The sequence below is a fragment of the Bubalus kerabau genome, chromosome 14 (assembly GCF_029407905.1).
Source record: "Bubalus kerabau isolate K-KA32 ecotype Philippines breed swamp buffalo chromosome 14, PCC_UOA_SB_1v2, whole genome shotgun sequence".
NCBI lineage: Eukaryota > Metazoa > Chordata > Mammalia > Artiodactyla > Bovidae > Bubalus > Bubalus kerabau.
The window spans coordinates 5241156-5267553 of NC_073637.1; the positions used below are offsets into that span (position 1 = coordinate 5241156).

At 55.9% G+C, this 26398-nt stretch overlaps 1 protein-coding gene across 2 annotated transcripts in view; it reads left to right on the forward strand.

Moving 5' to 3' along the window:
- AGO2 (argonaute RISC catalytic component 2) overlaps positions 1 to 26398 on the forward strand; it is a 95046-nt gene that overhangs the window by 20261 nt on the left and 48387 nt on the right. For both annotated transcript variants that reach the window (XM_055545677.1, XM_055545676.1), the window contains exon 2: positions 24926 to 25121. In XM_055545677.1, coding sequence (XP_055401652.1) covers positions 24926 to 25121 — 196 coding nt within the window. The remainder of the gene's footprint in view (positions 1 to 24925; positions 25122 to 26398) is intronic.

A 26398-nucleotide genomic window follows, 5' to 3' on the forward strand; every position in this document is an offset into this window, starting at 1 on the left:
TTCCCTGCCACCGATCTGCTTGCTCTTCATCACCTCTGTGTTTAAAAGTAAAGGATACTCATAGGTGCAGACAAGTGCGGTTCGACTCCACTTACACGAGAATAGTCAAGTTCATAGAGTCAGAAAGTACACTGGTAGATGCCGGCTGGGGGAAGATGGGACGTGAGTGTTTGCTGGGGACATAGTTTCGGTTTGGGAAGATGGAAAACTCCAGAGACGCATGAGGGTGAGAGTTGTACCACCACGTGGACGTCCTGGGCGCCACGGCCAGCTGCTGTGCGCTTAGATATGGTTAGAATAGTATGTTTCAAATTATGCGACTTTTAACACAATTAAAAAAAATTTTTTTTAATATGTTTCGCAAAAAAAGAAAAAAATGCTTTTCCATTAAAAAAAGCATGGTGTGTTTCCCCTCCCTCCCCAAGAAGCCGCCCGGAGGTGCCCGGCCAGTGTCCTGGCATGAGGCCCATTGCCTTGCTGCGTCTCACAGTGGCGGTTGCGGGCTTCTGCTCGTGGCTTCTGACCTGCCCCAGGAGAAAATGGGAGTGAATGCTGCGACCTACATCGAGGACGCGTTGTAATTGACTGCTGACCAGTGAACAGCCACTCCGAGTGCTTGGAAATTGTCGGTGAAGAGTTAATGCTGACGTACTGCCTGCCGCCTTGTCACAAGCCTGCCCAGGACAAGGGCAGGAGCCTCGCTCTCTGGGGCTGAGGCCAGCACTGCCCCTCCCCCAGCCACCCTCTGGGCTCCGGGTGGGGGCACCTGCTCTGGCCTGTCCCAGATGCCCAAGAGAGAGTGGACCAGAGCAGAGGGTTCCTGCTCTTCGGGAGCTTGCGATCTTGGGGGCAGATGGGTGAGCAGTCAGCGGGTAAAGGGTACGGGCTCATGGTCGGGAAAGAGCTCCAGACAGCAAGTCCCCGCGGGAGCCGGGAATGGCAGGTGCCCTGCTGGCACAGTCCTGTGGGCCTGTGGTCGGGGCCCTGCTGTGGTCACACTGCCTGCTTGGACAGAACCAAAGGTTGCTGGCTATTTATGGAACTCGGTCTAACCCCTGGAGTGGCGTCAGGACTGGGATGTCGCCCGGACCACCTGGCTGCTGGCTGCCCGCTGCTGGCACAACCTCCCCACCCCTCCTCCCAGCCCGGCACCTCCCCTCCACCACCGCCACCCCTGGACCCGCCCCTCCTGGCCCCCGGTCTCTGTGGTCTCAGTGTTGGTCCCTGCCCCCTTGCCTGTGGATGGAAATTCCTTCTTTTCAGGATCTGCTCAAAGCGGGTTTCCTATGAAACCCTGCCGAAACCATGAAACCTGGTTGGAATGTCCCAGTCTCCTGCACAGCCCACTGGCAGCCGGCTTGTTTCCTAGTGTTTGTCTCCTTCCCTTCATGTCAGCTGTGACTTTGTAGGCCCGTCTCCCCCACGATGTGACTGGCCAGCCTGTCAGGGAGCCCATGATCCTGCTGAGCTGGTCGATGGGGTCTGGAGGGGTCGGTCCCAGGAGGTGGTGCAGGTGGGGCGTGGAGGGAGGCCCAGTGCAGCGCGAGGCGCCAGGTGGACAGGAGGGACAGAGCACTGGACGCGGGCAGACAGACAGGCCTGGTGCTGAATGTGGCTTCGCAATCTGCATCTTGGCCGTGCTGGTCCTGCATGGGGGACCCTCCTTGAGGCCGTAAAGGCACCTGTTGAGGCGTCCAGGCCTTCAGAATGCTCTGCTCTCTGATTCTGCGGGTGACCCTGGAGTCACTCTGGAGCAGTAAACCTCGCTCCTGCTCCTGTCCTGCCCCTTTAGCGTTTAGGATGCCTGGCGTTTTAGGGCTGGTAGATGGTGGGCTGAGAGTGCAGGACCTGCTGGTTTTCCTGGCACCCATGCCTGCCTGGGTAGCTGCGAGCCACTCCGCTTGGTGAGGTTTCTGAGTGACCCTGTGTACCGCCGTCCGTGACCTGCCCTCTGGCTGCGCTGCACCGCGCCCAGCCTGCGGGTAGCCAGCCAGGCCCAAGCCGCTCCTGGGAGAGGGATGGAGGCCGTGTGTTGGGGTTTCCACTGACGACCGTGGGGACGATGATGAGAGGGGCTGCAGCTGTGTGTCCAGGGGTGAGCGGGGCGGGCCCCGGAGGGGGCTGCAGGGAGGCAGGAGGCGGAGTCAGTATTGTGAAAGAAACGGCTGAAAACCTGTGTTCTGACTGGCTATCTCTGTCCTATATGACACGGATATTCAAAAAGACAACAGGCTCATTTTTTCAAGATGCAGCTCGCAGTGCCCCAGGTTAGCACTGTGCTTTCACCTGTGGTTGAAGATCTGAAGAACCTGCCAGAGCTGACGACCCTGCGGTGAGCGTGTCTCCACCAAAAACCCCGGAGCGGGGTGCTGCTCCTCTCCACGGGGCTCAGAGCTCGGTGCCGAGAAAATGCGCATGTGCGTGTGTTATAAAATATATACGACATAACATTTACCATTTTAAAGTGTATCGTTCGGGGCATTAACTGCAGTCAGAGTGTCTGCAAACCGTTGCCTCTCGCCTGGGTCCAGGACGTTCGCATCGCCCCGAGCAGAAGCCCTGTGCCCACGGCCCATTCCGTGGTCCTCCGGCTGCTGGCAGGTGCTCCCCGGCCTTCTGTCTCAGGGTGTGTGCCTGAGTGGCCGTGCCGCAGGAGTGGACCAGCGGAGAGCTGGACTTCGGTATCTGGCTTCCTTCCAGGGTTCATCCAGGTTGTAGCAGGTGTCAGGCTTCATTCCTCCTTATGGCTGAACAGTATTTCACTAGGAATGGACCACCTTTTGTTCTATCCACTCATTTGTTGATGGAGATTTGGTGTTATTTCCAAACGTTACATTTTTGAATCATGCGATACTTAGTTTGCCGTGCCTCTGAGCCTTGCCATCCGTAAGCGTGCATGGCTCCCATCGGGGGCTCACCTTGCGCGGAGCCAGGGGACTGCTGCCACTGGTCCCTGTTTGCTCCCCGGGTGGGGTGGGCAGCTGCAGGTGCCTGCTGGTGGGCCCCCGAGCCCCTCCTCGGGGACTGGGAGCTGTCTGGTCCTTCAGGCTAATTAAAACGCGGCTCATGTTCTTCAGCATTGTTCCTCCGTGTATTGCCAGGGGCAATCATAACCTTATTTTCAGTAAACCTTTCTGGGCTGTAAGGTGCGTGTTTGGTTTTGTATTGTTGCTCGCACCGCTCGTCGTGTGGGATCTTAGTTCCCTGACGAGGGGTCAGACCCACGGCCCCTGCGGCAGAAGCGTGGGGCCTTAAACACTGGGCCGCCAGGCAGTCGCAGCTGTAAGGTTTAAGTCAAACTCCGTGAGCATGACTGAGCTACAAGCACAAGAAAGCAACATATTCTGCCTAATTTGTTTATCATATTGGTCATAGTATATTTCAAGACCTGAAGGCCGGGGGTGTTAACCAGAGTGGGGAGAACAGTGACTTTTGACACTGGGCCGAGGACCTCCGTGGGCCTGGAGGTCTCCCCGGCCCGAGGGCTCCTGGCATGCCCGCTCCCGCTCTGCTTCTGGGCCGGCCGGAGGCCTCTGAGCAGGCTTGCGGCTTCCGCCCCCTCCAGAAAGGTTCCCGTCACTTAGCTTCACCGGCCGCATTGGTCACTCATCCCCCTGCTCACGCCTGCGGGCAGCTAACCCTGAGCCTGGACCGTGTGTGAGGTTGCTGTCGGCTGGTCCCAGGGTTCCCGCTGGCCTGGTGGCTCCAGCACCGCCACGTCATCCCGGGAAGGTCAGGGCAGGCTGTGCCCCTGAGGTGGGCGGGACCCCAGGTGCAGGCCATCAGACCCCCCTGCACGGCTCCGTGTGGAGACAGTTTGGCAAGACTGCCCTGAGCAAAGGTCTGCCCCGCGCTAGGACGCGCGGGTCCATTTGTGTGAAATGCCCTCCTAGGTGGAAGGCTGAGGTAGAGCCCATCAGTGGCCCCCAGGGGACAAGGGTAGGCGGGGCGGGAGGAGGCTGCTTGATGGGCGTGTGACTTCTTCTTGGGGTGATGGAAGCGTTCTGGGAATGCGTGGTGATGGTTGCAGAGCATTGTGGATGCACTAAAAGGCCGTAAATTGTACATTTTAAGTGGTTAGGATGGTAAACTTTATGTTGCGTGAATTTTGATGTGGTTAAAAAACAAACCCCACCTTGATCATTTCGTGCATATTCATGACCCCAGATTTCCATATGTGGCCTTGAGCTTGAAAGCACCAGCACACTTGGCCTTGAAGAATGCCTTTTTGATTCCTGACCAACCAAAATGACATTTGGGGTTCCACCGTAAGCTCAGAGGGGTTCACCAGGATGCAGGAGACCCCGACCTTGCCTTGGCCAAGCTGCAGAGGGCACTGGGCGTGCCCGGAGGTCTGGCGTGGATGGGAGAATGCTGTGATTGTGTCATTTCAGGACAGGAGCCAGCACTCCGCACCTGGCACCGTCCACGGTCCAAGCCATGGGCCAGTGTCATTCAGCTTTGTTCAGTCTTCTGAAAAACGCAGAAACATATTTCTAGTGTATTTTAAATTGTGAGTCTCTTTCTCTTATAGAAGAATTGATTAAAGAGACCCAACAGTCCTGTTTGATTTTGAACAAATTTACTCCTAGTTAATTATCCTGACTCAGAAAGACCGTTCATCTCCAGGATGCCACCATTTAGAAGTGAGGTCTCAGATATCTGGTTATGCAGATTGGGGGGGGTTCCGATTTCTGTCATTTGCTGAATTTGCTTTTACGTGTCCCCTCAGGGAGTTGTGTTGGTCCCAAGTGTGGGGATTACAGATGAATTAGTGCTCAGTTGAATTGGATTCAGCCGTGAGTATCAGACACAGGAGCCTTGCTAAAGTGTGCAAGGAAATTTTATTTCTAAAGCTAAAGCTTATTTAGTCTTTTCAGATGCTCTTCTTGGTATAAGGGCATTCTGGGATCTGTTTGGTAATAGCATTGTGGTGCTTGCTCTTCAACATGTGCTTTGTTTTATCAACATTCAAGTAACATTTCTTTTCGAAGTGTTTCGATTATAAGTTAAAACAAACATCGGAGTATTCTTATAATAAAATCTGAGTTGAAACGCTTGGTTTCTAAATCTGTCACTAAGAAAGGAAGTATTCTTTTGCTGCATTACCATGGCAGTGTTGTAGACATGACCCTGTAGGTTACCCAGCCTGAGAATATTTTGATATGTAACAAGAAACCATGTTTTATAGCAAAAAAAAAGATATAAAGAGAGTCTGAAGTTTTTCCTTCGTAATGTTTATTTTTAACCTCTGTTTTACTCTATTAAAAAGATTCGTTTTCATAGTAGAAAGCTCAGTGACAGCAGAAGGGTGTATTATTAGTTGGGGCACATGAAGCCCTAAAGAGACCCCAGCATCACGGCTCCTGCAGGAATCCAAGCCTGTGTGAATTTCCAGGAGCGTGTGGGCTTCCCGCTCTGTCCCAGGGGCCAGGCTCAGTGTGTCTCTACCTGGGGCAGGCGAGGGGCCTGGAGGGGAGGTCCATGGGGTTCCCAGGGATCCACCCACAGCTGACCTCCTGCCTACACACACCTAATCCTCTACTGCCTGCACACACCGTGTGGCTGGGCAGCATATGCCCACGTGCCAGAGAGGAGCAGGCAGCCAGGCCGTGGCAGACAGCCAGCAGACTCTGCCATGGTGAGGGAGCGAGAAGGAAATGAGACTCTACGTGAGCTGGTACATCAGGCCACTCCGGTCCTTCAGCCTGCTCTCTGCCACGTGTTGCCCTGAGTGCTGGGTGTGCCTGGTGCAGGGAGGACTCACGTGGAGCACGCCAGGCCGCGGATGCTGTAGAGGCCGCTTGAGTGGGAGGGGGTGGCGGAGCAGACGGTCCGCTGTTTCTAGCCAGGCGGTCAGCAGTGTCCTCTCTTAAGAAGGTGACAGCTAAACAAAGACCTGAAAGAGTGAGCAAGCCACAGGGATCACTGAGGAGAGAGGGTTTCCAACAGACGTGACAGGTGCAAAGGCCCTGGGGCAGGAGCCTGTGGGGCAAAGAGGGGAGAGGCCAGGCCAGCAACAGGACTGTCCCTCTGGTTGAGGTGGGGCCGCTGGGGGTTCAGCAGCCGCGCTGTTGGCCCTCCAGTCTGCAGCTGCTGCGTGGACATGGAGGGGGCCTGTTAGGACTTGTAGGACCATCTGCCAGGAGATGATGCATGATGGCTGGGACCAGCGTGCCAGCAGCAGGGATGGTGAAGGTGAAGGCGTCTGCACGGTGCAGGTATGAGAGTGGAGGCTTCAGTCGTGGGCCAGGTGTGAGGGGCAGAGACGGGGCACCAGCACTCTGGCCTGGCCTCGCGACTGAGGTGAGGGCGTGGGCTGGGGGTGGGTGTTTGTTAGTCATGCAGGGTTCTGGTGACCCTGCCAAGTGGGTTCAGAGGGCTTGGGGGAGGGTCAGCAGAGGTTCCTGGGGAGGGCAGGGTGGGCAGGTGCCATCAGAGTCCAGGGGGCCCGTCCGAGCAGAGGTGTTGTGAGGGCAGCAGGGGGCTCGGGTTGCGTGGACCGGGGAGGGGTCCGGCGGAGGTCAGAGTGCTGGTGGCCGTGCGGCCACCCACGGTCACGGGGTGCGCTGTGGACGACAGGGGGCTGCGGGGCCGCAGGGGCTAGAGCAGCAGTGGGGAGGCAGAGAGGGGAGCTGGCGGAGAACGCAGGGCTGTCGGGGTGGGGGGCTGCCTGGCTGGAGAGGGAGGCGAGGAACTAGGGGGAGATGAGCGCGTGGGGCCAGCTGGTGGGCCGTGGGAGCAGGGAGTAGGTGCCAGAGACTGTTTCTGCCCCTGCCGTCTGTTGAGGCTCACTGAGAACGTCCTGAGCGTCCTTTAGAGGACGTTTCTCTGAGGCACGTCTGTAGGCAGAGGGCTGTCCTCCGTCGATCTTCCTCTTCTGTGGCCGTCCACTTGCCTCATCGCTGGTCTGTGTCTCTCTCCAGTGTCTTGCCTTTTCTCTGTCTTGTTTAAGATGGGAGTGGGCGCAGTGTGAGCTGGTGGGGGCGGGGGCAGGAGGGTCATGGCTCCAAGAGGAGGAGGGCTGGGGGAGCACACCGACTGTGGCCACTGGTCTGCGGGGTGGGGGTCGGGTGGTCCCGGTGAGCCTCCCCTCCGCCCTGTCTTATTCTGATGGCAGGCGAGGGGCACAGCCTGGGCTGGGGGTGCTGTTGGAGCCTCCTCCTGATGGCAGTTATTCCCTCTGAGGAACCAGGAGCTGGGGGCAGGTTGCGGGGCAGGCGTGGGCCGTGGGTGTGCACAGAGGGGTCCCGGGAGGCTGCCGGTTGCAAGGGGACCTTGGGACCAACCGACACGTGGTTTCTGTGCCCCTGTCCCAGGCCCAGTCAGGCCAGCGTTACACCAGCATCGATCCTGGGCGGCAGGGACCCGCTTTCTGGGAGCTCACTGTGCCCTGGAGACGTCCTTCCTGGGTGCAGCCTCCCGGCCTTGCTTGCCTGGCACAGGGGGCCCTCCTAGCACCAGCTGTCTGTGCCGCCCACTGCTGTCCCGTGTCCCGATCAGGAAGGTGGCCGTCAGAGGACCCCCTCGGCTCCACGTGTGCTTGACGACCTGCACATCCCCACGGGTCTGAGGCGCAGGAGGCGCTGCTTGGAAGTCAGCGCTTGCCCCAGCGTTTGGTGCCGCGGACTCGCTGGGTGGAGTCTGGACCAGGCACAGTGCGGGGCCTGTCTGCTCTGCAAGGCCTTGGCTGTGGGTGGGGTGCGGCGGCTCCTCACCAGGCTCCGGGGGGCCCGGTCCCCAGGGCCAGGACTGTCTGGGGACCTCCCCTCTCACATCTGGCTCCTGGGCTGGAGGGCTGACCTCCGCCGGGCTGCCCACGAGGGGCCTCTCCCCTGGCTCAGGCTGGTTTCCCCGGGCAGTGCGTCAGGAGGAAGTGTCTGGACAGCCAACCTTTCCAGAGTGGGTGGGAGCTGCCTGGACACCCGACCTTTCCAGAGGGGGCGGGAGCTGCCCGGCTGTGGTGACCCGGCTTGTCATCCCGGTGTCGTTTCCGCTTCACTCCTCACAGTTGGCCCAGACACATAGGCTGGGGACATGGACCCCACCTGTACGTGCAGAAGGACTTAGCTGTTTTAAAACAGCTAGTGTGTTGTCCTTCCGAAAACTGCAGGCTTAAGCGGCGGCCTCGCGGTTGGCTGTGTTGTTGGCTATGGCCGTCACATGCCGGGAATTCCTCAGCGATGGGGAGGCGCGCAGCGGGGCCTGGTCCCTGTGCTGAATGGCAGCAGGAACCCCTCGCCCTCCCAGACGGCCCAGCCCCCACAGTCCTGCCTCGCTGCAGGCTGTGTGACTGGGAAATGCAAGGTGCCTGCCTGCCGGGCCCTGGGAGCAGCCCCTGCCGGGCTCAGCGGGGCTCCTCGCAGAGGCTCAGGCTGCGAGCTTCTGCAGCATCCTCACACGAGATGCCCCCTGAAAGCTGAATGAGGGGATGTTGCCCGGATCTTTTAGACCCTGTGGTGTGTGCTGTGGGGGTCTGAGCACGGCTTCTCCGTCACGACGAGGCCAGGTGGCCGCTGTCGCTGAGCAAGACTAATTAATTGAAATACCTTTCAAGTCTGATCATACCTGCTCCTCTTCTGTACCTTACTGGTGGTGCCTGTTTGTGAGTTAACTTCCCCAATCGGCAGGCGCTCACCTGTCGGGATGTAGTGGGTCCCTGCAGGCTTGTTTCCAGCAACGCTGCTGCGTTTTTAGTTCTAACGGCGTCTGTAGATTCCGTCGTGACTTGGTGTTGGTGGCCGTGTCACCTTGTGGGGCAGTTCTGTGTGTGTTTCGGTGACACTGCGTGTTTCGTTGTCTTTCGTTGCCGCACCTCCCAGCTCTGTTCACGTGGCGATTGCGGGCCTCGAGATTTGGCTCTGTCCTCAGAAGAGATGCTTTGCTGTGGGACTGTGTTCAGCAGGCTTTTTATTAGATGATTGTTACCGGGTCCAGGAAGTCCCACATGCTAAGATGGAAGGCGCTTTTGTCTGTTTTGTTTGTTTTTATTTTCTAAATTGTGAGAGGATCTCGTTTTCAAACAAGTAAAAAGTTAAAATAAGCCGTAGAGAGAACGTCTGCATATGTGCCACCCAGTTCATCAAAGTAGCTCTTAAATGGTTCGAAGCGCTGGGGCCGCCTCTGTGTGTGTCAGATGTCTCAGTTGGGGGCTGCTGCCCAGACCTTCTGGGCCGTGTGACCTCAGCACCCCGAAGCTGCTGATTCCCTGGGGAGAGGCGGCCCCGTGGCTGCACAGTTGTGAGTCTCCGTGCTCCTGGCTGACTGGGGTCTTCATCGTCAGCGGGGGTGTGAAGCCTCAGAATCACGCAGTCTTTTCCCTCAAACCCCAGTGCGTCTCCCTTCTAGCTGCGGGGCCCTGATTGTTCACGTCAACCCATCCCATGTATGAAAGGGGGCCAGCAGTGGAGCGCTGTAATGAATTCTTAATTCTGGTTGAGAAAGGGAGTCCAGTCCACTCCACACGTCACATGGCCCGTGTTCAGTGGGCAGCTCGTTCAGACGCGGGTTCGCTCGTCAGCGGGAGTACGGATGTCGTGACAGGTGCTGAGCTATGACTCAGGTCCAGTAGCTCTCACCCGGCCTCGGCACGCCAGGTCCGACAGCGTGCTGCGGTGGCGGCGTGTGTCAGCCTGTGGGACGATAGGCAGCTCGGCCTGCGAAAAGCTCAAGTGCCGGGAAGGACGGACCTGGGCTTGGACACACAGCGCGGGGAGAAACATCCCGAGGGGAGAGGCGACCTGGGTGTGCAGGCGGAGCAGACGTGGAGTGGTGGGAGGTGTGCAGCGAGGGGGCTTGTGAGCCCTGGAGGTCTGTCTGCAGGGCTTCCGGTTCCAGGGGAGGAAGCAAGGAGCGGCTCACGAGAGGGTGAGGAGCAGAGCAGAGAGTCCACGTGCTCTCGGCAGAGAGTGAGGAAGGGCTGGGCCGCGTGGTGGGTAAAGCGACCTAAAAAGGCAGTAGGTTGAAGAGGAAGGAATGTGGAATCACCCCATGTAGAGGTTTCAGTGGTGTTCGGTGTCACGGTTGATTAGAGGGGACTGTTGTGTAACGTCACACCTCTGGGGACCAAGCCAAAATTCTGACCTGCCGAGTTCTGCTGTCTTGGTTCCAAGATACTTCTTTTCGGTGCAGTGACTTCAGAACATCTGGCCATCACCCCTGAAGTCGCCCTCCAGGTAGGGATGGTGGGTCAAACGTGGACCCCTGGAGTTCATCCCTCCCCCTGGTGTGGCCACGTTGGGTGGCTGAGCCGCGTTGTGGGCACTTGGGGCTGTCCCTTCTTGTTCTTCTTCCTCCTCCTCCTGTGCTGGACCTCGCAGAACAATTGACTTGGTGGTGCAGCCTGAGCATCCAGGGCCACCCGTCAGTTCCCCAGATGGGCAGGTGACCTGGCACCTTGGTTCTGAGTAACACAGGCATGTGTCAGCAGGCAAGGGGGCGATGCTGACTGGTGGGTGGCAGAAACAGACGTTTACTCTTTTCAAGGCAGGCAAAAGGCTGAGACCTCACTCAGAAGCCCTGTGGGACAGAACTGAAGCTTTTCATTCTTGATGTCATTTTTTCCTTCCTGGTGCTTTTTCTCTTAACATTCATCAGGCCTCACCAGGAGTGCTGAGAGATCGGGTTTTCGTGGCTTTGCATTATCTGGAGGTGTGCGGATGCTCCAAAATTGAAGTTAAGGCTTGATGTCAGGAGGCAGTTCCCAGGGAAGAGGCCCTGGCACAGAAGCTGGTCAGCAGCCAGGCCCTCAGTGGGGATGGGAGGAGGGGCGGGATGGGGACCAGCCCCTTAGCACTGCTGCTCACCTGTGCGTTTGCAGAAAGCAGTGCCACCCGTGGGCCGCCACCTGCCGGCCGTGTTGCCGTCCCAGTGGGCTGAGCACTTCTCTTGGACCCAGCCCCTCCGCGCCCCACCCCGCCCCGTACAGGTCATGCTCCCCAGGGCAGGGCTGTGGCGTGGGGATCCCCCGGTGCCACACGCAGACCTCAGATGATTTAGCCTCTGCGGCTGGAGAAGGGGGATCCCGGCCTGAGTCAGCAGAGCGCTGAGCAGGGAGCAGGCCCGCCCCGGGTGCTGCCGGCCACGTTCGCAGATGGGCAGTACCAGCTTCTGAGAGGCTTTTCTCTCATGTGCCGTTCCAGTATGGGTTCCGTATCTGGGCTGGAAAACCCAGACTGTGACCTTAATCTTGTGTTTCAGATAACATGTGTGCAGGCAGCTTTGGGGCCCGGACGCCCTGGTTCCCACCCTGCCCCGGACAGTGGGTGTCCTTTGGCAGCTCCTCAGGCACTGCTCCCACCTGGGGTCCTGCCAGCCTCCTGGCTGCAGAGTGAGGCAGTGGTGGCCTGTCTTCCAGATGACGGAGCCGGGCACTTGCTGCCTGCCGTGGGCAAGGGGCTCCACCTGCCCGTCTCCCTCTGTCCATCTGTAAAACACAGATGGAAATCTTAACCGGCCTGCCGCAAATCCTGAATTAGGGAAGTTTAGAATCAATGTGGACATCTATCAGATGGGAGTAATGATTGCCTACATCTTGTAATCAGTATTTTTCCAATAATAGATATAATGCACTCATGTACAAAATACAGAGGCGTAAAGACCAATCGTAATATGGCCACTAGGGAATTATCACTGTTAGTATTTTATGATCCTTCCATAAGTTTTGCTGTTCATACCCCTGGGGTGTGTGTATGCATGTGTATGTGTGTGTGTGTGTGTGTGTGTAAATAGAGGGCAAATGCAATTTATTACATCAGACACTGTTTTGGAACTTTCTCCCACTTGGGCGTTGTTCCAGGTAACAATCGTAGATGAATGGTGACAGGAAATTACCGTAGTGGTATTTTACGTCATTGTCAATTTTATGATTTTGATTCTACGATAAATGCTCTTAGGTATAGACTTCCCTGGTGGCTCAGAGAGTAAAGCGTCTGCCTGCAATGCGGGAGACCGGGGTTCCATCCCTGGGTTGGGAAGATCCCCTGGAGAAGGAATTATGGCAACCTGCTCCAGAACTCTTGTCTGGGAAATCCCATGGACAGAGGAGGCTGATGGGCTACAGTCGACAGGGTCACAAAGAGTCGGACACGACTGAGTGACTTCACTTTCACTTTCATGAGTATTTTAGAATAAGTACCTAGATGTTGAGTTATTAGATCAAAAGGCACATGATTTCTGAGACAATCCTTCAAAATCACCTAGTTTGGATGACAGTGATTCCCCCCCACCCCAAGTGCTAATAAATGCCAGATGGGCAAAAAATTACAGTTTTGTTTGTTTTCGTGTTTCTTTGACTAAAGGCTGAATATATTTTTCTATGCTTTTTGGCTGCTAGAGTTTTCTGTACACACTGTCCATTCATAGATGCTGCCCATTTTCCAGTTAGTCTTTAATCCTTAGAAATTTAAATTCTGTATCCAGGTTTATGCCTTCCCTGGTGACTCAGTGGTAAAGAACCCACCTGCCAAGCAGGAGACTCAGGTTTGATCCCTGGGTTGGGAAGATCCCCAAGAGTCCGACATGACTCAGCCACTAAGCAACAATCCAGGTTTATGTTTTTAGGTTTGTGAATTTATCATGTCTAAATTTTGTGAGTCTATCCAGTGATTCCCTCATAGCTCAGTTGGTAAAGAGTCTGTCTGCAATGCAGGAGACCCGGGATTGATTCCTGGGTTGGGAAGATCCCCTGGAGAAGGAAATGGCAACGTGCTCCAGTTTTCTCGCCCAGAGAATCCCATGGACAGAGGAGCCCGGCAGGCTACAGCCCGTGGGGTCGCAAGTCTGACATGACTTAGCGAATAAACTACCTACCTACCTATCTAGTGATTCAGTTCAATTCAGTCGCTCAGTCGTGTCCGACTCTTTGCGACCCCATGAATCGCAGCACGCCAGGCCTCCCTGTCCATCACCAACTCCCGGAGTTCACCCAGACCCATGTCCATCGAGTCAGTGATGCCATCCAGCCACCTCATCCTCTGTCGTCCCCTTCTCCTTCTGCCCCAATCCCTCCCAGCATCAGAGTCTTTTCCAATGAGTCAACTCTTCGCATGAGGTGGCCAAAGTACTGGAGTTTCAGCTTCAGCATCATTCCTTCCAAAGAAATCCCAGGGCTGGTCTCCTTCAGAATGGACTGGTTGGATCTCCTTGCAGTCCAAGGGACTCTCAAGAATCTTCTCCAACACCACAGTTCAAAAGCATCAATTCTTCGGCACTCAGCTTTCTTCACAGTCCATACATGACCACTGGAAAAACCATAGCCTTGACTAGACGGACCTTTGTTAGCAAAGTAATGTCTCTGCTTTTGAATATGCTATCTAGGTTGGTCATAACTTTCCTTCCAAGGAGTAAGCGTCTTTTAATTTCATGGCTGCAGTCACCATCTGCAGTGATTTTGGAGCCCCCAAAAATAAAGTCTGACACTGTTTCCACTGTTTCCCCATCTATTTACCATGAAGTGATGGGACCAGATGCCATCATCTTTGTTTTCTGAATGTTGAGTTTTAAGCCAACTTTTTCACTCTCCTCTTTCACCTTCATCAAGAGGCTTTTGAGTTCCTCTTCACTTTCTGCCATAGGGTGGTGTCATCTGCATATCTGAGGTTATTGATATTTCTCCTGGCAATCTTGATTCCAGCTTGTGCTTCTTCCAGCCCAGCGTTTCTCATGATGTACTCTGCATATAAGTTAAATAAGCAGGGTGACAATATACAGCCTTGACGTACTCCTTTTCCTATTTGGAACCAGTCTGTTGTTCCATGTCCAGTTCTAACTGTTGCTTCCTGACCTGCATACAGACTTCTCAAGAGGCAGGTCAGGTGGTCTGGTATTCCCATCTCTTTCAGAATTTTCCACAGTTTATTGTGATCCACACAGTCAAAGGCTTTGGCATAGTCAATAATGCAGAAATAGATGTTTTTCTGTGATTAGAGAAATCGAAAAAATTTCCTATAGTCAAGCTTGCCTCTTGTGACCTCTGTCTCCCATCCTATAATTATAAAAGGTTATTCAGTTTTAATATATGTCTTCAGATGTTTTTGTTTCACTTACAGATGTCTGTTTACAGTTGGTACCCATTTGGAACTTATTTTTAAAAAAGTGTGGAAGTTTGCCTACGTTTTTTAGCATCCAGGAAGCTGTTCTTGTCCTCCTGTCCACCTCGTGGTCGTGCCACCTCCGCCCGCGCTGATCTGTCCTGGTGGCCTGCTCACTGCCTCTCTGTGTGTCCCTGCCTGCCGTCCTCCTGAGGGGGACCACCCAAGAACAGGGCCGTCAGGGTGTCGGGAGACGCCTGGTGAGGGGGGTGCTGCGCTCGGGAAGGGCCACGAGCACTGTGCATGGCCAGCTCATGCATCTCGTGTGGTTCACACACACCTGCTCTCTCAGGGGGGCCCGAGGCAGCATGCGGTGACAGCAGCAAGACCCGTGTCCAAGACCCGGCTTTGCCTTTCGCCACCCTCTGTCGCCTCATTTCCTGTCTGTGCACCGGGGCTCTGCTCGCCTCTCCCCGTGAGGCCCGGAGGGGACCCAGCGTCTGTGCCTGGGCCCCGCTGTGGCCATGGCTCCTGAGTCACTGCGGGGGCTTCGCGTGATGATATGCACATTGCAGAGAAGTCGCGTGCTCCTCTCGGTGCTGAGAGGTGTTCTGAACTAGGACGGAGTGGTTAGTGCGGAAGGGCAGGAAGCTGAGTTTTCTGAGCTTTCCAAGCTGCTTTACAGGGACGGTTGATTAGGTTCTTGTATGCTGCAGGGGATGAGAAGGATTTAGGTTCTTCAGAGAGAAAGACTTTCCCAAAGCATGAGAGGTGTCACGTGGACTCCTCTGTGGGGGGCTCAGTGGGACTGCTTGGGGTCAGCATGCAGCCTGTGACCTGGAGACGCCTGGTGTCAGAGCGGGTGGCTGTGAGGATGACGTGCCGCGGTGCTTGGTCATCCCTGGCCTGTGGAGGTGAGACGGGCAGGCTGCTGGCCGGAGATGGAATGATAAATCTTCACCCTCGTGAAGGCCTCATGTTTTTGCTCCAAAACACTTGACATCGAGTTATGCATCCATAAAGGCGTCTCTACTCAGAGTTAGTGCTGCTGCTGCGGCTGCTAAGTCGCTTCAGTCGTGTCCGACTCTGTGCGACCGCATAGACGGCAGCCCACCAGGCTCCGCCGTCCCTGGGATTCTCCAGGCAAGAACACTGGAGTGGGTTGCCATTTCCTTCTCCAATGCATGAAAGTGAAAAGTGAGAGTGAAGTCGCTGAGTTGTGTCCGACTCTTCGCGACCCCATGGACTGCAGCCCACCAGGCTCCTCCGCCCATGGGATTTTCCAGGCAAGAGCACTGGAGTGGGGTGCCATTGTATATTTCCCTTTTCACCTGATCATTCGTTTGTTCATTTATTCATTGAACAGTTGCAGCAAGCCAGACGTAGTCTCTGCCCTGGTGATGCCAACATTGGTGGGAGAGGCAGTTACCAATCAGAGGATCACTGAGTGAATGTAAAATCAGAACTAGTCAGCACTGCAGAGAAGTGTGTGGGAGAAAGGCACAGAGACGCCAGTGTTCACGTTTTTGTGGGTTTTTATGTAAAGAGCGTCTAAATGTTCTGACAAGCGCTTGAAAGAGCCGCTCGTCCACGCTACTGTCATAGCGGTCGTTTGGGGGAGCGTTTCCATGGGAGGTAATTTACATTTTACAGGTGTTTCTTTAATCCTTCCTTGTATTTATTAGGGTATTTCTAACGTTGCTGAGTAGTGACAGACGGTGAATCAGAGGGGACAGTTTTAACTTATGAGGGAAAGTTTATTAAAATACTTATTATGAGGGGAAAAACGTTTTCTTCTTACGATCACAGAGGTGGTTTTGGGGACCATTCGTCAAAGAAGACTGTTTTAGATGCTGGTTGGAGTTTCAGGCTAAACCACAAGAGACCACCTAAAACCCACTGCCTCTTGCATTCTCTGAGTCTGCCGCAGACACAGAGGCGGCGGTCGGCGCGGGCACGAGGAGGCTGGCTGCTCGTCCTGTGGGCGCCCCGAGTGCCCGTCTAGCTCGCGGCCCGCGGGACCTGCCCTCACCTGGACGCACCTGCCCGTCTTCGGCTCTCTGCTCAGGCTGCCTGAGGGGCCCTCTCTTTGGGCTTCACCAGGAACCAGGCTGAGACAGGTGGGGATTTCCCCTGGGGGAGGAGGAAGTGAAGGGCTTACAGGAACTGTGGCCATGCGAGGCTGACACATTTCCAGAGAACTGCCCTGTGCCCATGCTGGCTGCCTTTCTTGGGGGCTGTCCCCACCCCCTCTCTGGTCTGGGGAGGCCGCCCAGGGGGTCGCCAGGCTCTGCCCAGCTGCCCTTCCTCCTCATCCAGGCAGATGCTGACCAGACCTGCCCGAGGGCGGGAGGAGGAAGTGAAGGTCCTCTGGGGGCGGCCAGGGTTGGGCGGGGGCAGGACCTGTGGGCCTGGGGGTATCAGGGGGAGGCCTGATGGTCATCCTCTCCACCATGTGGTGTCCGTGGAGCCTCCCCTACCCCCCAGGCTGCTGCTGACCATCTGCTCAGAACCCCGGTGGCACCAGACGCTCCTGGTTTCCATGCTGCTGGGGGTGATTCCTCCCTCCAGCGACCGGGGCCTGGTTCCCCCTGCCCCGAGTGTCCCCTTTCCTTCATGCCCCCAGGCCTAGGGGGCACGAGCTACCTCTGAGTCTGGAGGCATCTGGGCCACAGCCTGGATCCCACCCTGCAGGGCACCTGCTGGGTTTCTGTGCTCCCGGTGGGTGCAGACACCCGGGTCTGGGCCTGCAGTCCTGTAGACAGTGTGTGTTTGACTTGCCCTTCAGACAACAGTGTTCTGTCTGCGTTCTCAGAGCTTCATCCTGAGGCCACTTCCACTCACTCCACCAAGAAGGCTGGTACGATGGTGTGACGCGGCTCAGTCAGCTCAGGCGGCCGCAGGAGACTGGCCTGTTTGGGCAGCAGGTGGATTGCCCGGCAGCAGCCGCATGCCCTGGTTTTAGAGGAGAGTGCTGGTCTGACAGCCTCTGCCTTCTGGCCTGTGCCCTCGATGAGGCCCGGTGTGGGGGACGCACAGACCCTGGCGGTGGTCCTGCGTGGCCACTGCCTGACGAGGAACCCTACACATCGCTCATTCCACGCCTCCCTGTCCTCCTTACAGCTATGTCCAGAAGCACAGAGGAGCTGATGTCCACCCCAGCTTGGCCCCAGGCATGGCATGGGAGGACTCAGTAGCTCTGAGCTGCTTTTATCACTTTCTCTTGCCCTCATGGTTTCTGGCTGTGATACCCAATATAATGAGCACAGAATTCTAAAAGGAAGATAGAGGATGCGTGACTTTGAATACTAATGCTTGCTTTGAGATTCTGGAAAGAGCTTTACAATGGCTTCCTGGTGTTTAGGTGGCAGCTCTTTAATCCCAGCCCCGCTAAAACACGGGTGCCGGTGGGCTGGGCTTGTGTCCTGGAGGCAGGCCCTGCCCTCCAGCCTCCCCACAAGGCTGTGACCCAAGTGCAAGGAGCACAGAACAGCCAGTGAGTACAGCCCGAAACCTCGGTCCCCTTGCCAGTAGCCGAAGCTGCTTAGTTTAAGAGCCAGGATGTTCATTTGGTTATTGACTCTGTAATTTAGACCTTTCTTAAGGAACATTTCAGTCACCCGGGAGTGAACAGTCAGGCAGATCTTCTTGCTTTTGAAGGTCAGCTAACTCATAATAAGACGAGGCGGCAGGAACAGCATGTGTGAGGGCGGGGCGGTGCAGGCAGCGCTGAGCCTCTTCTGGGAAGCCCTGGTGCCCACCACCTGGTTGGGACTTCTTGTTTCCAGCCTTTCCCTAGACCAGCCCCCAGACCCATCTTGATGTCACGGCCCCAGCACTTGCCCAGAGCCCCTCACAGTCCATGACTCAGAGCAGGGAGGTGGGAGGGGGGCTACTTTCTCTGTGACTCTAAGGTGACTCATGGCTCCAAGTTCTGTGATTTATTTCAAGTCGTGTGTGGTCAGGGATGCTGTTCTCAGCCTGATGGTGTTGGCTGGCCCCTGTTTGTAGCAGCAGACACCCCGTGAAGGCTGGAGTGAGGCTGCTGCGGGCCATCTTCTCCCCATCAGATTCCAGGTCCAGTGCCTGACCTAGTGTAGTTTGCAGTTTTTGGAAAATTCAGTTCCATGGGCTTAAGTACTTGGAAAATGGCAGAAATGAAGAGCTTCTCTGAATGGTTGTGCTTGTCACCCTGCTCACTGGGACGGCCTGATTCCACGCTTCTCACCAGGACGCTTGCCTTGCTCTCGTGGCCCTGGGTGAGCTGCTGTCAGGCCTCATCAGAATGTCTGATTTCCAATTCCCGACTTTGCCGTATGGTAGGCGGCCTGTGTGACGAGCAGAAGCCTGGAGAGCCTGTTGTCATGGCAGCGGGTACATCGTGAGCTCACATCACATCAGGGATGGGTGATCACGGGGCAGCCATGGAGACAGAGGCCCCGTCGGCCCATAGGGCTGTTCCCGGTGGAGGAACGTCAGACCTGCCCACCCTCCACGCCGCCGCAGAAACCGCAGAGGCTTTGTGACGTTAGCAGCCACCAAAACATCCTCTTCTCTGCTCAGAGATGAGGCCACCCTGTCCCCTTAGAGCAGGTGCTTCCCCGGAGTCTGTGGTCAGGAGCCCCTTTGTCAGTCTGGTGACACGTGTGATGAGTCCCTTTCCAGGGTAACGGTTTTTTAAGGCAGAAGCAGGGCACGTAGGATGACAAAGGACACTGGTTGTATCGAAAGGTTTATCAGAACACCAGAAGTGACACTGTAACACGTCACCACGTTTAATAACAGACCCAGCAGCAGGTCGGAGCACACCCCGGCTTTGAAGTAGCACCTGTGACCGCTGCCGTGTGACAGGCCAGCCCTGCGACTTCTGCTCGTCTGGGCGCACAGTCAGACCTCAGCAGGTGGCGGCTGTGATCATGCTGCAAATGCTGACCGAGGGACCTTGGGGAGGACGGACCGCGGCGCACGGCTGCTCTCCCTAAAGGGCTTGAGGTGGCCCGGCCTGGGGCAGAGCGCCCGTGCTCTTCTGGCAACAAGGCTGTGTCCAGGTCCCAGCTTGCCTGTTAGTTAGCTTTCAGCACAATAGGTGATCGAAGTGTTCTTGTATTTTTCTACATCTTCTGTAATAAGTGTGTGTTTTGATAATTAGAGGGAAGACTACAGTACGGGAAGGATTCACCCAGTCCACCCACGTCTGCCATCACGGGCAGAGAAACACGGCGGCTGCCTGAATGGAAATGATGCCGCCCAGGGGCGTCCTGTGCTCTCGTCAGGAAAGGACCCCGCCACCAGTCATCTGAGCCTTTGCAAGGAGGCGGACTTCCTTCTCCCGGAAGGGGGCGGGGGCGGGTCTTAGCTGACTGTGAGGTTGCCCGATCGCTGTGCCCCCCACAGGCTCTCCCTGGGCGGTGGGAAGAGCTCTGCTCCAGCCTATGCTGGTCCATGAAGTCAGTGGGCTCTGGGCAGCTCCTCGGGCCTGTGACCCCGGCCCCCAGCTCCGGGTGGGGGTTGGGACCCGTGAAGCACTCCTGAGGGCTGGGGTGGGTCTGCCAGGAGATGGTGAGGCAGCAGGGGTCCCTCGCCCTGCTCTGGGACCCTCCTCTAAACTCTGCGACAGCCCAGACCCTGGGGACGCGTTTCTGTGGGAGGCCCAGCGTGGTGACAGCCTTGCTCCCGCGGGATCTGGGGAGACCTCTCTGGTCTCTGTGACCCGGTTACTCACACAGGAAGTCGATTACTCACTCACTACACGCTTCCCTTTCACTGATTGAGCTGTGGCTCTAAAAATGGAGGCCTGACACATACACGCTGGACCGTCAGCGGCCTTGCAGCACACTCCGGGTGCCCGCTTTGTCCCTGATGCTGACCCCTGCCCACCGCACTCTGGTCAGGAGTGGACACTGCAGGCTGAGTCACCCACATGGCGGGGCTGTGTTGGCAGCTTGCCCGCTGTGACAGCTGGTGCTCCTGGACAAGAACAGAGGACTCACCCTCCTGACCCCAAATGTGTGGCCCGTGCGGAGGCGAGCAGATCATTCCAGACCAAACCATCCGACTGGTTGCCGGATGGGAGATGTGCTGTGTGCGCAGCCTGGGGTTGGCGAGGGGCGTGGGCTAGGGTGTCTGCCGGTAGCTTCACAGCGGGGTCAGACCTGCATTTCTCCATGAAGAGTGGAGGAGGTTTGAGAGAGGCTGGGAGCTGGGGACTTGCATGCCCGGCTGGCACGGCAGGGCCCTCTTAGATGGAGATTGGCAGCGGGTGCCCTCTTGGGTGGCCAGAGCCGCGGCCACCTGGCTTAACGCTAGCTCGGTGGTGTCTCCTCCGGGAAGTCTGCCCAGGTGCCTGCTCCTCTCGGGCTGTTCCTTGGGCTCCCGTTTATATGGATGTTTGGTGGCGCCTGCTCCTGGAGCCCTGGACAAGAAGGTCGACCAGAGAGTTTGTGCTCCAGGGGGTGGGGGGCCGTGTCCTCTCCTCATCCGTTCTGTCTGGTCGCGGCCCCCGTTCCTGCTGTGGCCGTGGAGGGCAGACTTCGCAGAGCTCGCCTGGGTGAGGCTGCGCTGGCTTCTCAGCTCCCCCGGGTCAGACGCTGCCCGTGCCCACGCGTCCCTCCTTCGGGATAGGTCGGCTGGCACCCCCTCCACCTCCCGAGCGTTGCTAGTGGATCCTCCTGCCTGTTTGGCAGTTTACACGCGGGACTTTCTGCGCCTCAGAACAATAGACCCATGGTGTCCTCGAGGGCCGAGGCTGTGCGGCTTTCACGTCCCTCGGCGCGAGGGTTTCCTTCCCGAAGGTGCAAACACAGGTCCACACCTGTTCCCTCAGCTCAGGGTTTACCCTGGGAGTTTATATTCCATACACCTCCCCACGAATTGTCTGTGTTTTCGTCACTGAAGGCTCGAGGTGGGTAAGAAGTGCCTTGTGTGTTTTATGCACTTGTTGCTGCTGCATTGCCCCGTTGCTTTTATTAATACAGGTTAGCGCACGCTGGCAGACAGTTCTCCTTGCTTCACGGCTTCTCGCGTCCAGGTGCTGGGTGTTGGGGCTGTAGGAGCGCTAGGCTCAGCCTGAGAGGGGGCGCAGGCCGGCCATGTGGCCGTGGCTGAGCTGTGGGGTGAGGCGGGGGGCAGCCTGGGTGTGCGTGGTGTGGGCACATCGGCTGTGTCACTGTCCGGGCCTCTAATGGCTTCAGGGTTCCGACGTGACCCTTTTACTGCGCAGCTGAGAGGCGAAGTCAGGAACCGCGAATTAGCAGGGACCTACTGTGGAGCACAGGGGCCTGTACTCAGTGCTATATAATGACCTCTGTCCATGGGGATTCTCCAGGCAAGAGCACTGGAGTGGGGACTCCCCTGGACCGGCCGGTGCTGAGGACACAGGCTTGATCCCTGGCCAGGGAAGAGTCCACAGGCCACGGAGCAACGAAGCCTGTGCTGCAGCTTCGTTGGGGAAAAGATTCTGAAAAGGGGTAGATATGTTTTTTTATATGGCCTTTTTTGATGGCTCAGGTGGTAAAGAATCTGCCTGCAATGTGGGAGACCTGGGTTCGATCCCTGGGTTGGGAAGATCCCTGAAGGAGGGCATTGCAACCCATTCCAGTATTCTTTTTTTTTTATCTTAGGTATCTGTTTAATTTTATCTGTGACTGTGCTGGGTCTTGACTGCTATGTGGGCTTTCTCTAGGTGCAGCCAGTGGAGACTGCTTCTCGGTGCAGTGCTCAGGCTTCTCCGTGTGGTGGCCTCCCTTGTTGCAGAGCACAGGCTCTAGGCAGGTGGGCTCAGTGGCTGCAGCGTGGGCTTCGTTGCTCCCTGGCCTGTGGACTCTTCCCTGGCCAGGGATCAAGCCTGTGTCCTCAGCACTGGCCGGTCCAGGGGAGTCCCCACTCCAGTGTTCTTGCCTGGAGAAATGTATATATGTGTGTGTGTGTGTGTGTGTGTGTGTGTGTGTGTGTGTATAAAGGACTGAATTGCTGCACTGTATACCTGAAACTTACATGATCTTGTAAATCAACTATACTTCAATTAAAAATAATTTTTTTAATTAAAACTGAAAGTGAATGGTAAGCTGGGACTGCCTTCCCTGTGGGTTGTGCTCCGGTTCCTGAAGTGCCCCGAGGCCAGATTTCTGTGGCTCTGTGGCTGGGCCTTGCCTGGGACACAAAGGTTTAACCTTAACTCCACACTCACAAGGTTCCTCTCACTGGATAGAAGTCCACCTGAGAACGGGGGTCTCGTGCCCGTGGGCACTCAGTGCGGAGGGCGGAGAGTCTGTATCTGTCCCCAGGGAGCTAGTGGGGGCCACTCCTTGGCGTGGTGGGGACCCTCAGTGCGAGGGTCCCGTGACCTGCTGAGTGTGGAGAAGTAGGCACAGTGATTCGCTGGGTGACCCGCACTCAGACGCGCTCCTGGGAGGTGGCACGCGGGCCCTGTTCACCCTGTGCCCTCCGTCTCTGGGTCCTGGCACGCTGTGGCATGTGGGGGCACACAGGCAGCTTGTTGCAGGGATGGGCTGTTGTGAAAGGCTGTGAGTGTGTCATCTGTGAAGTGACACCAGCCCAGTGCAGAGACCGGAAGGTCTCCAGGTGGTTTGACTCAGAGAGATGTAATAACCCTTAGAGTATGTTTGTTTTCTCATAGAAAGAAACCCAAATAGAAAACAAGTAATTTAAGGACTCTCTGAGTTTTTTTTAATGTCAGAAATACAGTAAGAACAGCTTCTATTATTTTTTGTAGAGTGCTTTTGTTTCCTGTGAACGTCAATAGGGACTGAAGTACATGAAATTTTTTTTTTTTATGAGGACTTTTTTGAAGTAAAAGTATTTGAGTGAAAATTAAAGGTATTCTGTTATTGGAAATTTTTTTCATTGTCCCCCCCCCCCAAAACCACAGCTTGAATTTTATTAATGGAATTACTGAAAATTTGAGTTGAGATGAAGTTTCTTTTATTTATTTATTTATTAACTGTCGGAGAAGTCAATGGCACCTCACTCCAGTACTCTTGCCTGGAAAATCCCATGGACGGAGGGGCCTGGAAGGCGGCAGTCCATGGGGTCGCTGAGGGTCGGACATGACTGAGCGACTTCACTCTCACTTTTCACTTTCATGCATTGGAGAAGGAAATGGCAACCCACTCCAGTGTTCTTGCCTGGAGAATCCCAGGGACGGGGGAGCCTGGTGGGCTGCCGTCTATGGGGTTGCACAGAGTCGGACATGACTTAGGTGGCGTAGTAGAAGTAGTAGTAGTATGGCAAGTGGGAGCACTGCTAGACTAAATTAATGGATGTAAGGGTCATGGAGGAGGGACACCACCATGAAGATCTTGGTCCCTTTAATGACCCTCTGGCCTTGTCTCCTTTGTTAATAATTCACATTGCTCCATCTTTAATCTCTCATCTGTAAAGAAAGAACCAAAATATACATAGCAAGTATGGTAACCAGAGAGGTTTATAATGTGTTTTTTTTTTTTTTATGATTTTGGTGTATATGCTGCGTTTTTAAGTCATGAGCTGGCTTACTGTTGAGATGCCCCCTTTGTGGGGAGGTGGTCTTGGTCTGTGGTAAAGAAGCGGGTGATGAGCCTTGGCTTCCAGGCTGAGATGGCAGGCGTAGTCGAGTGCCGTGTTGACCCAAGCACAGCTGTGGGAAGCCCCTGGGAGAGGGGCGTCATGGAGGAAGTGGTCCTCGGGACGTGGCATCACGGCATCTGCGTGAGTGTTGGTGTTGGGAAGGCTTGGCCTTGTTGACTCTTGGTGTTGCAAACCCCCTCCTGCGTGACTTTGGTGGTCCGTCGCAGAGGACACTGGTGAGCCTTCTCCGCCTGAGTTGGGCCTCCCCTGGTGTGAGTGCGGGGGTGGATCCGGTGTGTCTGGGCTCCTGTGCGTCAGGCGCTCTCAGACCAGATCCTCAAGCTGCTCGTGGTCCGGCTGGGGAGGCTGAGGGCCAAGGATATTGACAGCACGCGTAGCAGACTCCTCCTGGAAATGGGACTCAGTGAGCTGGACACAGGCGCTGTGGGACTGAGTGAGCTGCTCAGGGTTCGTGGGCAGAGCCGGTGTGTGCAGGGCTCGGAGGCGTGAGCTGGCTCTTGGAGGCGGGGTGGGGGTCTCTTCGCGGCAGGAGGTGAGGCTGAGGCACGAGTGCCTCAGTGTTGGGACTGTGTGCTGGGGGCCAGAGAAGTGTCTGCACAGGGTGAGGGGGGCGCCTGGATGGCATGTCACCACCAGAACGACACGGGAACCCAAGCTGAGGCAGAGAGTGAAGTTGCTCAGTCGTATCCGACTCTGCAACCCCATGGACTATAGCTTACCAGGTTCCTCCATCTATGGAATTCTCCAGGCAAGAATACCGGAGTGGGTTGCCATTTCCTTCTCCAGGAGATCTTCCCAACAGAGGGATTGAACCGGGTTCTCCTGCATTCTATGCAGGCAGTTTACCGTCTGAGCCGAGGTGGATAGGAAAGGAGGCATTCAAGGGAAAAGCAGATGAAATTGATAAACTCTGTTGAGCAGTCGGACGTGGAAAATGTGTGGGAAGGGTCTTGACAGTGGAGCAGGCCGCAGCTCACTCACTGATGGAGGCTCAGGCCTGGGGAGGGTCTGAACTGCAAGGAGCCTGTCATCCTAAGAAGTGAGGAGGGCCGAGTGCGGCATGCGGGAGGAAGGCGTGGTGCAGTGTCGAGGCTGCCAGGGTCGAGGAGCGGCGCGGCTCGGGGGGGGGGGGGGGGGGGGGGCCTCGAGCCTGGTGCTTGGGGGGCTTGAGCGGGAGTGGGGAGAGCTCCAGGAGGAGGCGGCGCTGTGGAGAGGGCGGGAGGGTGTGCCCTTGGGGCTGTGGGCTGGCCCCGGGCGGGAGGCGGCGGGCAGCTGGGCCCTGGGTCACGGGCGTCCTCTTTGTGTTCCAGCGCTCGCACCTCCTGCTCCGCCACCGCCACCCATCCAAGGATATGCCTTCAAGCCTCCACCCAGACCCGACTTCGGGACCTCCGGGAGAACAATCAAGTTACAGGCCAACTTCTTTGAAATGGACATTCCAAAAATTGACATCTATCACTATGAGTTGGATATCAAGCCAGAGAAATGCCCGAGGAGAGTTAACAGGTATTCTGTTTTGTCTGTCTTTTAAGAGGAATCCACCCTTCAGTTCTCAGCGGATCCCTTGGGTCCTCTTTCCCTCAGGGAAGCTTCCATTGTGTTCTTTGCTTTTTAACGTGCTTGTGTTGAGATACAGTGAGTGCACGCTGTCAGTGTGCAGCTCAGTGAGGCTTCACCCCGGAAAGCTGCCCCGTGCCCCAGCCCTCCGCCCCGTACGGCATTCTGGGGTCTGCCCCTGGAGGCACCCGGCCCCGAGAGAGCCGCCTTCACCCTGCTGCTCTCACTCAGCGGGCTGTGAGCCTGATCTGTGGCTCTGTGTGAGTTAAGACCTTTTTGCTCTTGCTGCAGAGGAGTGTGTAGTGAAGCGATTATTTCATCGTTCATTTACTCGTCCTTCCATTCGGTGCTCTGGCGCTCTGCTGTGATGAATGAAGCTCCCGGGAACATGCTCGTTCAAGCCTTTCTTGTGGACGTGCTTTCGCTTCTCTTGGATGAATACCTGGGGTGGAGTAGGTGGGTCAGAGGTAGTGCAGCTTTCGCTGCGTGGGACGCGATTGCACCGTCTCCCGCGCCCGGCAGCCGTGAGGCTCTGCTGCTCCACCTGCCGCCGTCAGCGCTCAGCTGTTAGTCCTTGTGATTGTTGCTATTCCAGTGAGGGTGTAATGGTTTCTTCAGTTCAGTTTGGTCGCTCAGTCGTGTCCGACTCTTTGCGACCCCACGGACTGCAGCACGCCAGGCCTCCTTGTCCATCACCGACTTATTGTGGTTTAGTTTCCATTTCTTGATAACCAATGAACTGAGCACCTTTTCATGTGTTATTTTTTAGTAAAATATCTGTTGAGGTCTTACCCCTATTTTATGGGTGATATTTGTCTTGTTACTGATTTGTAGGGCTTTTAACTAGTATATTCTAGGTTTGAGTCTATACTGGAAATATTTTCACCCAGGCTGAGGCTTATTTTCCTTTTCACTTTTTGTTTCCGTTTCTCTCGCTGTTCAGTTGCTAAGCCATGTCCAACCCTTTGCAGCCCCGTGAACTGCAGCAGCGCATCGGGCTCCCCCGTCCTTCACTGTCTCTTAGAGTTTGCTTAGGGATTCGCGCCCACTGAGTCGGGGATGCCATCCAGCCATCTCATCCCCTGTTGCCGCCTTCTCCTCCTGCCCTCAGTCTTTCCTGGCATCAGGGTCTTTCCCAATGAGTTGGCTCTTCTCATCAGGTGGCCAGAGTATCAGAGCTTCAGCATCAGTCCTTCCAATAAATATTCAGGGTTGATTTCCTTTAG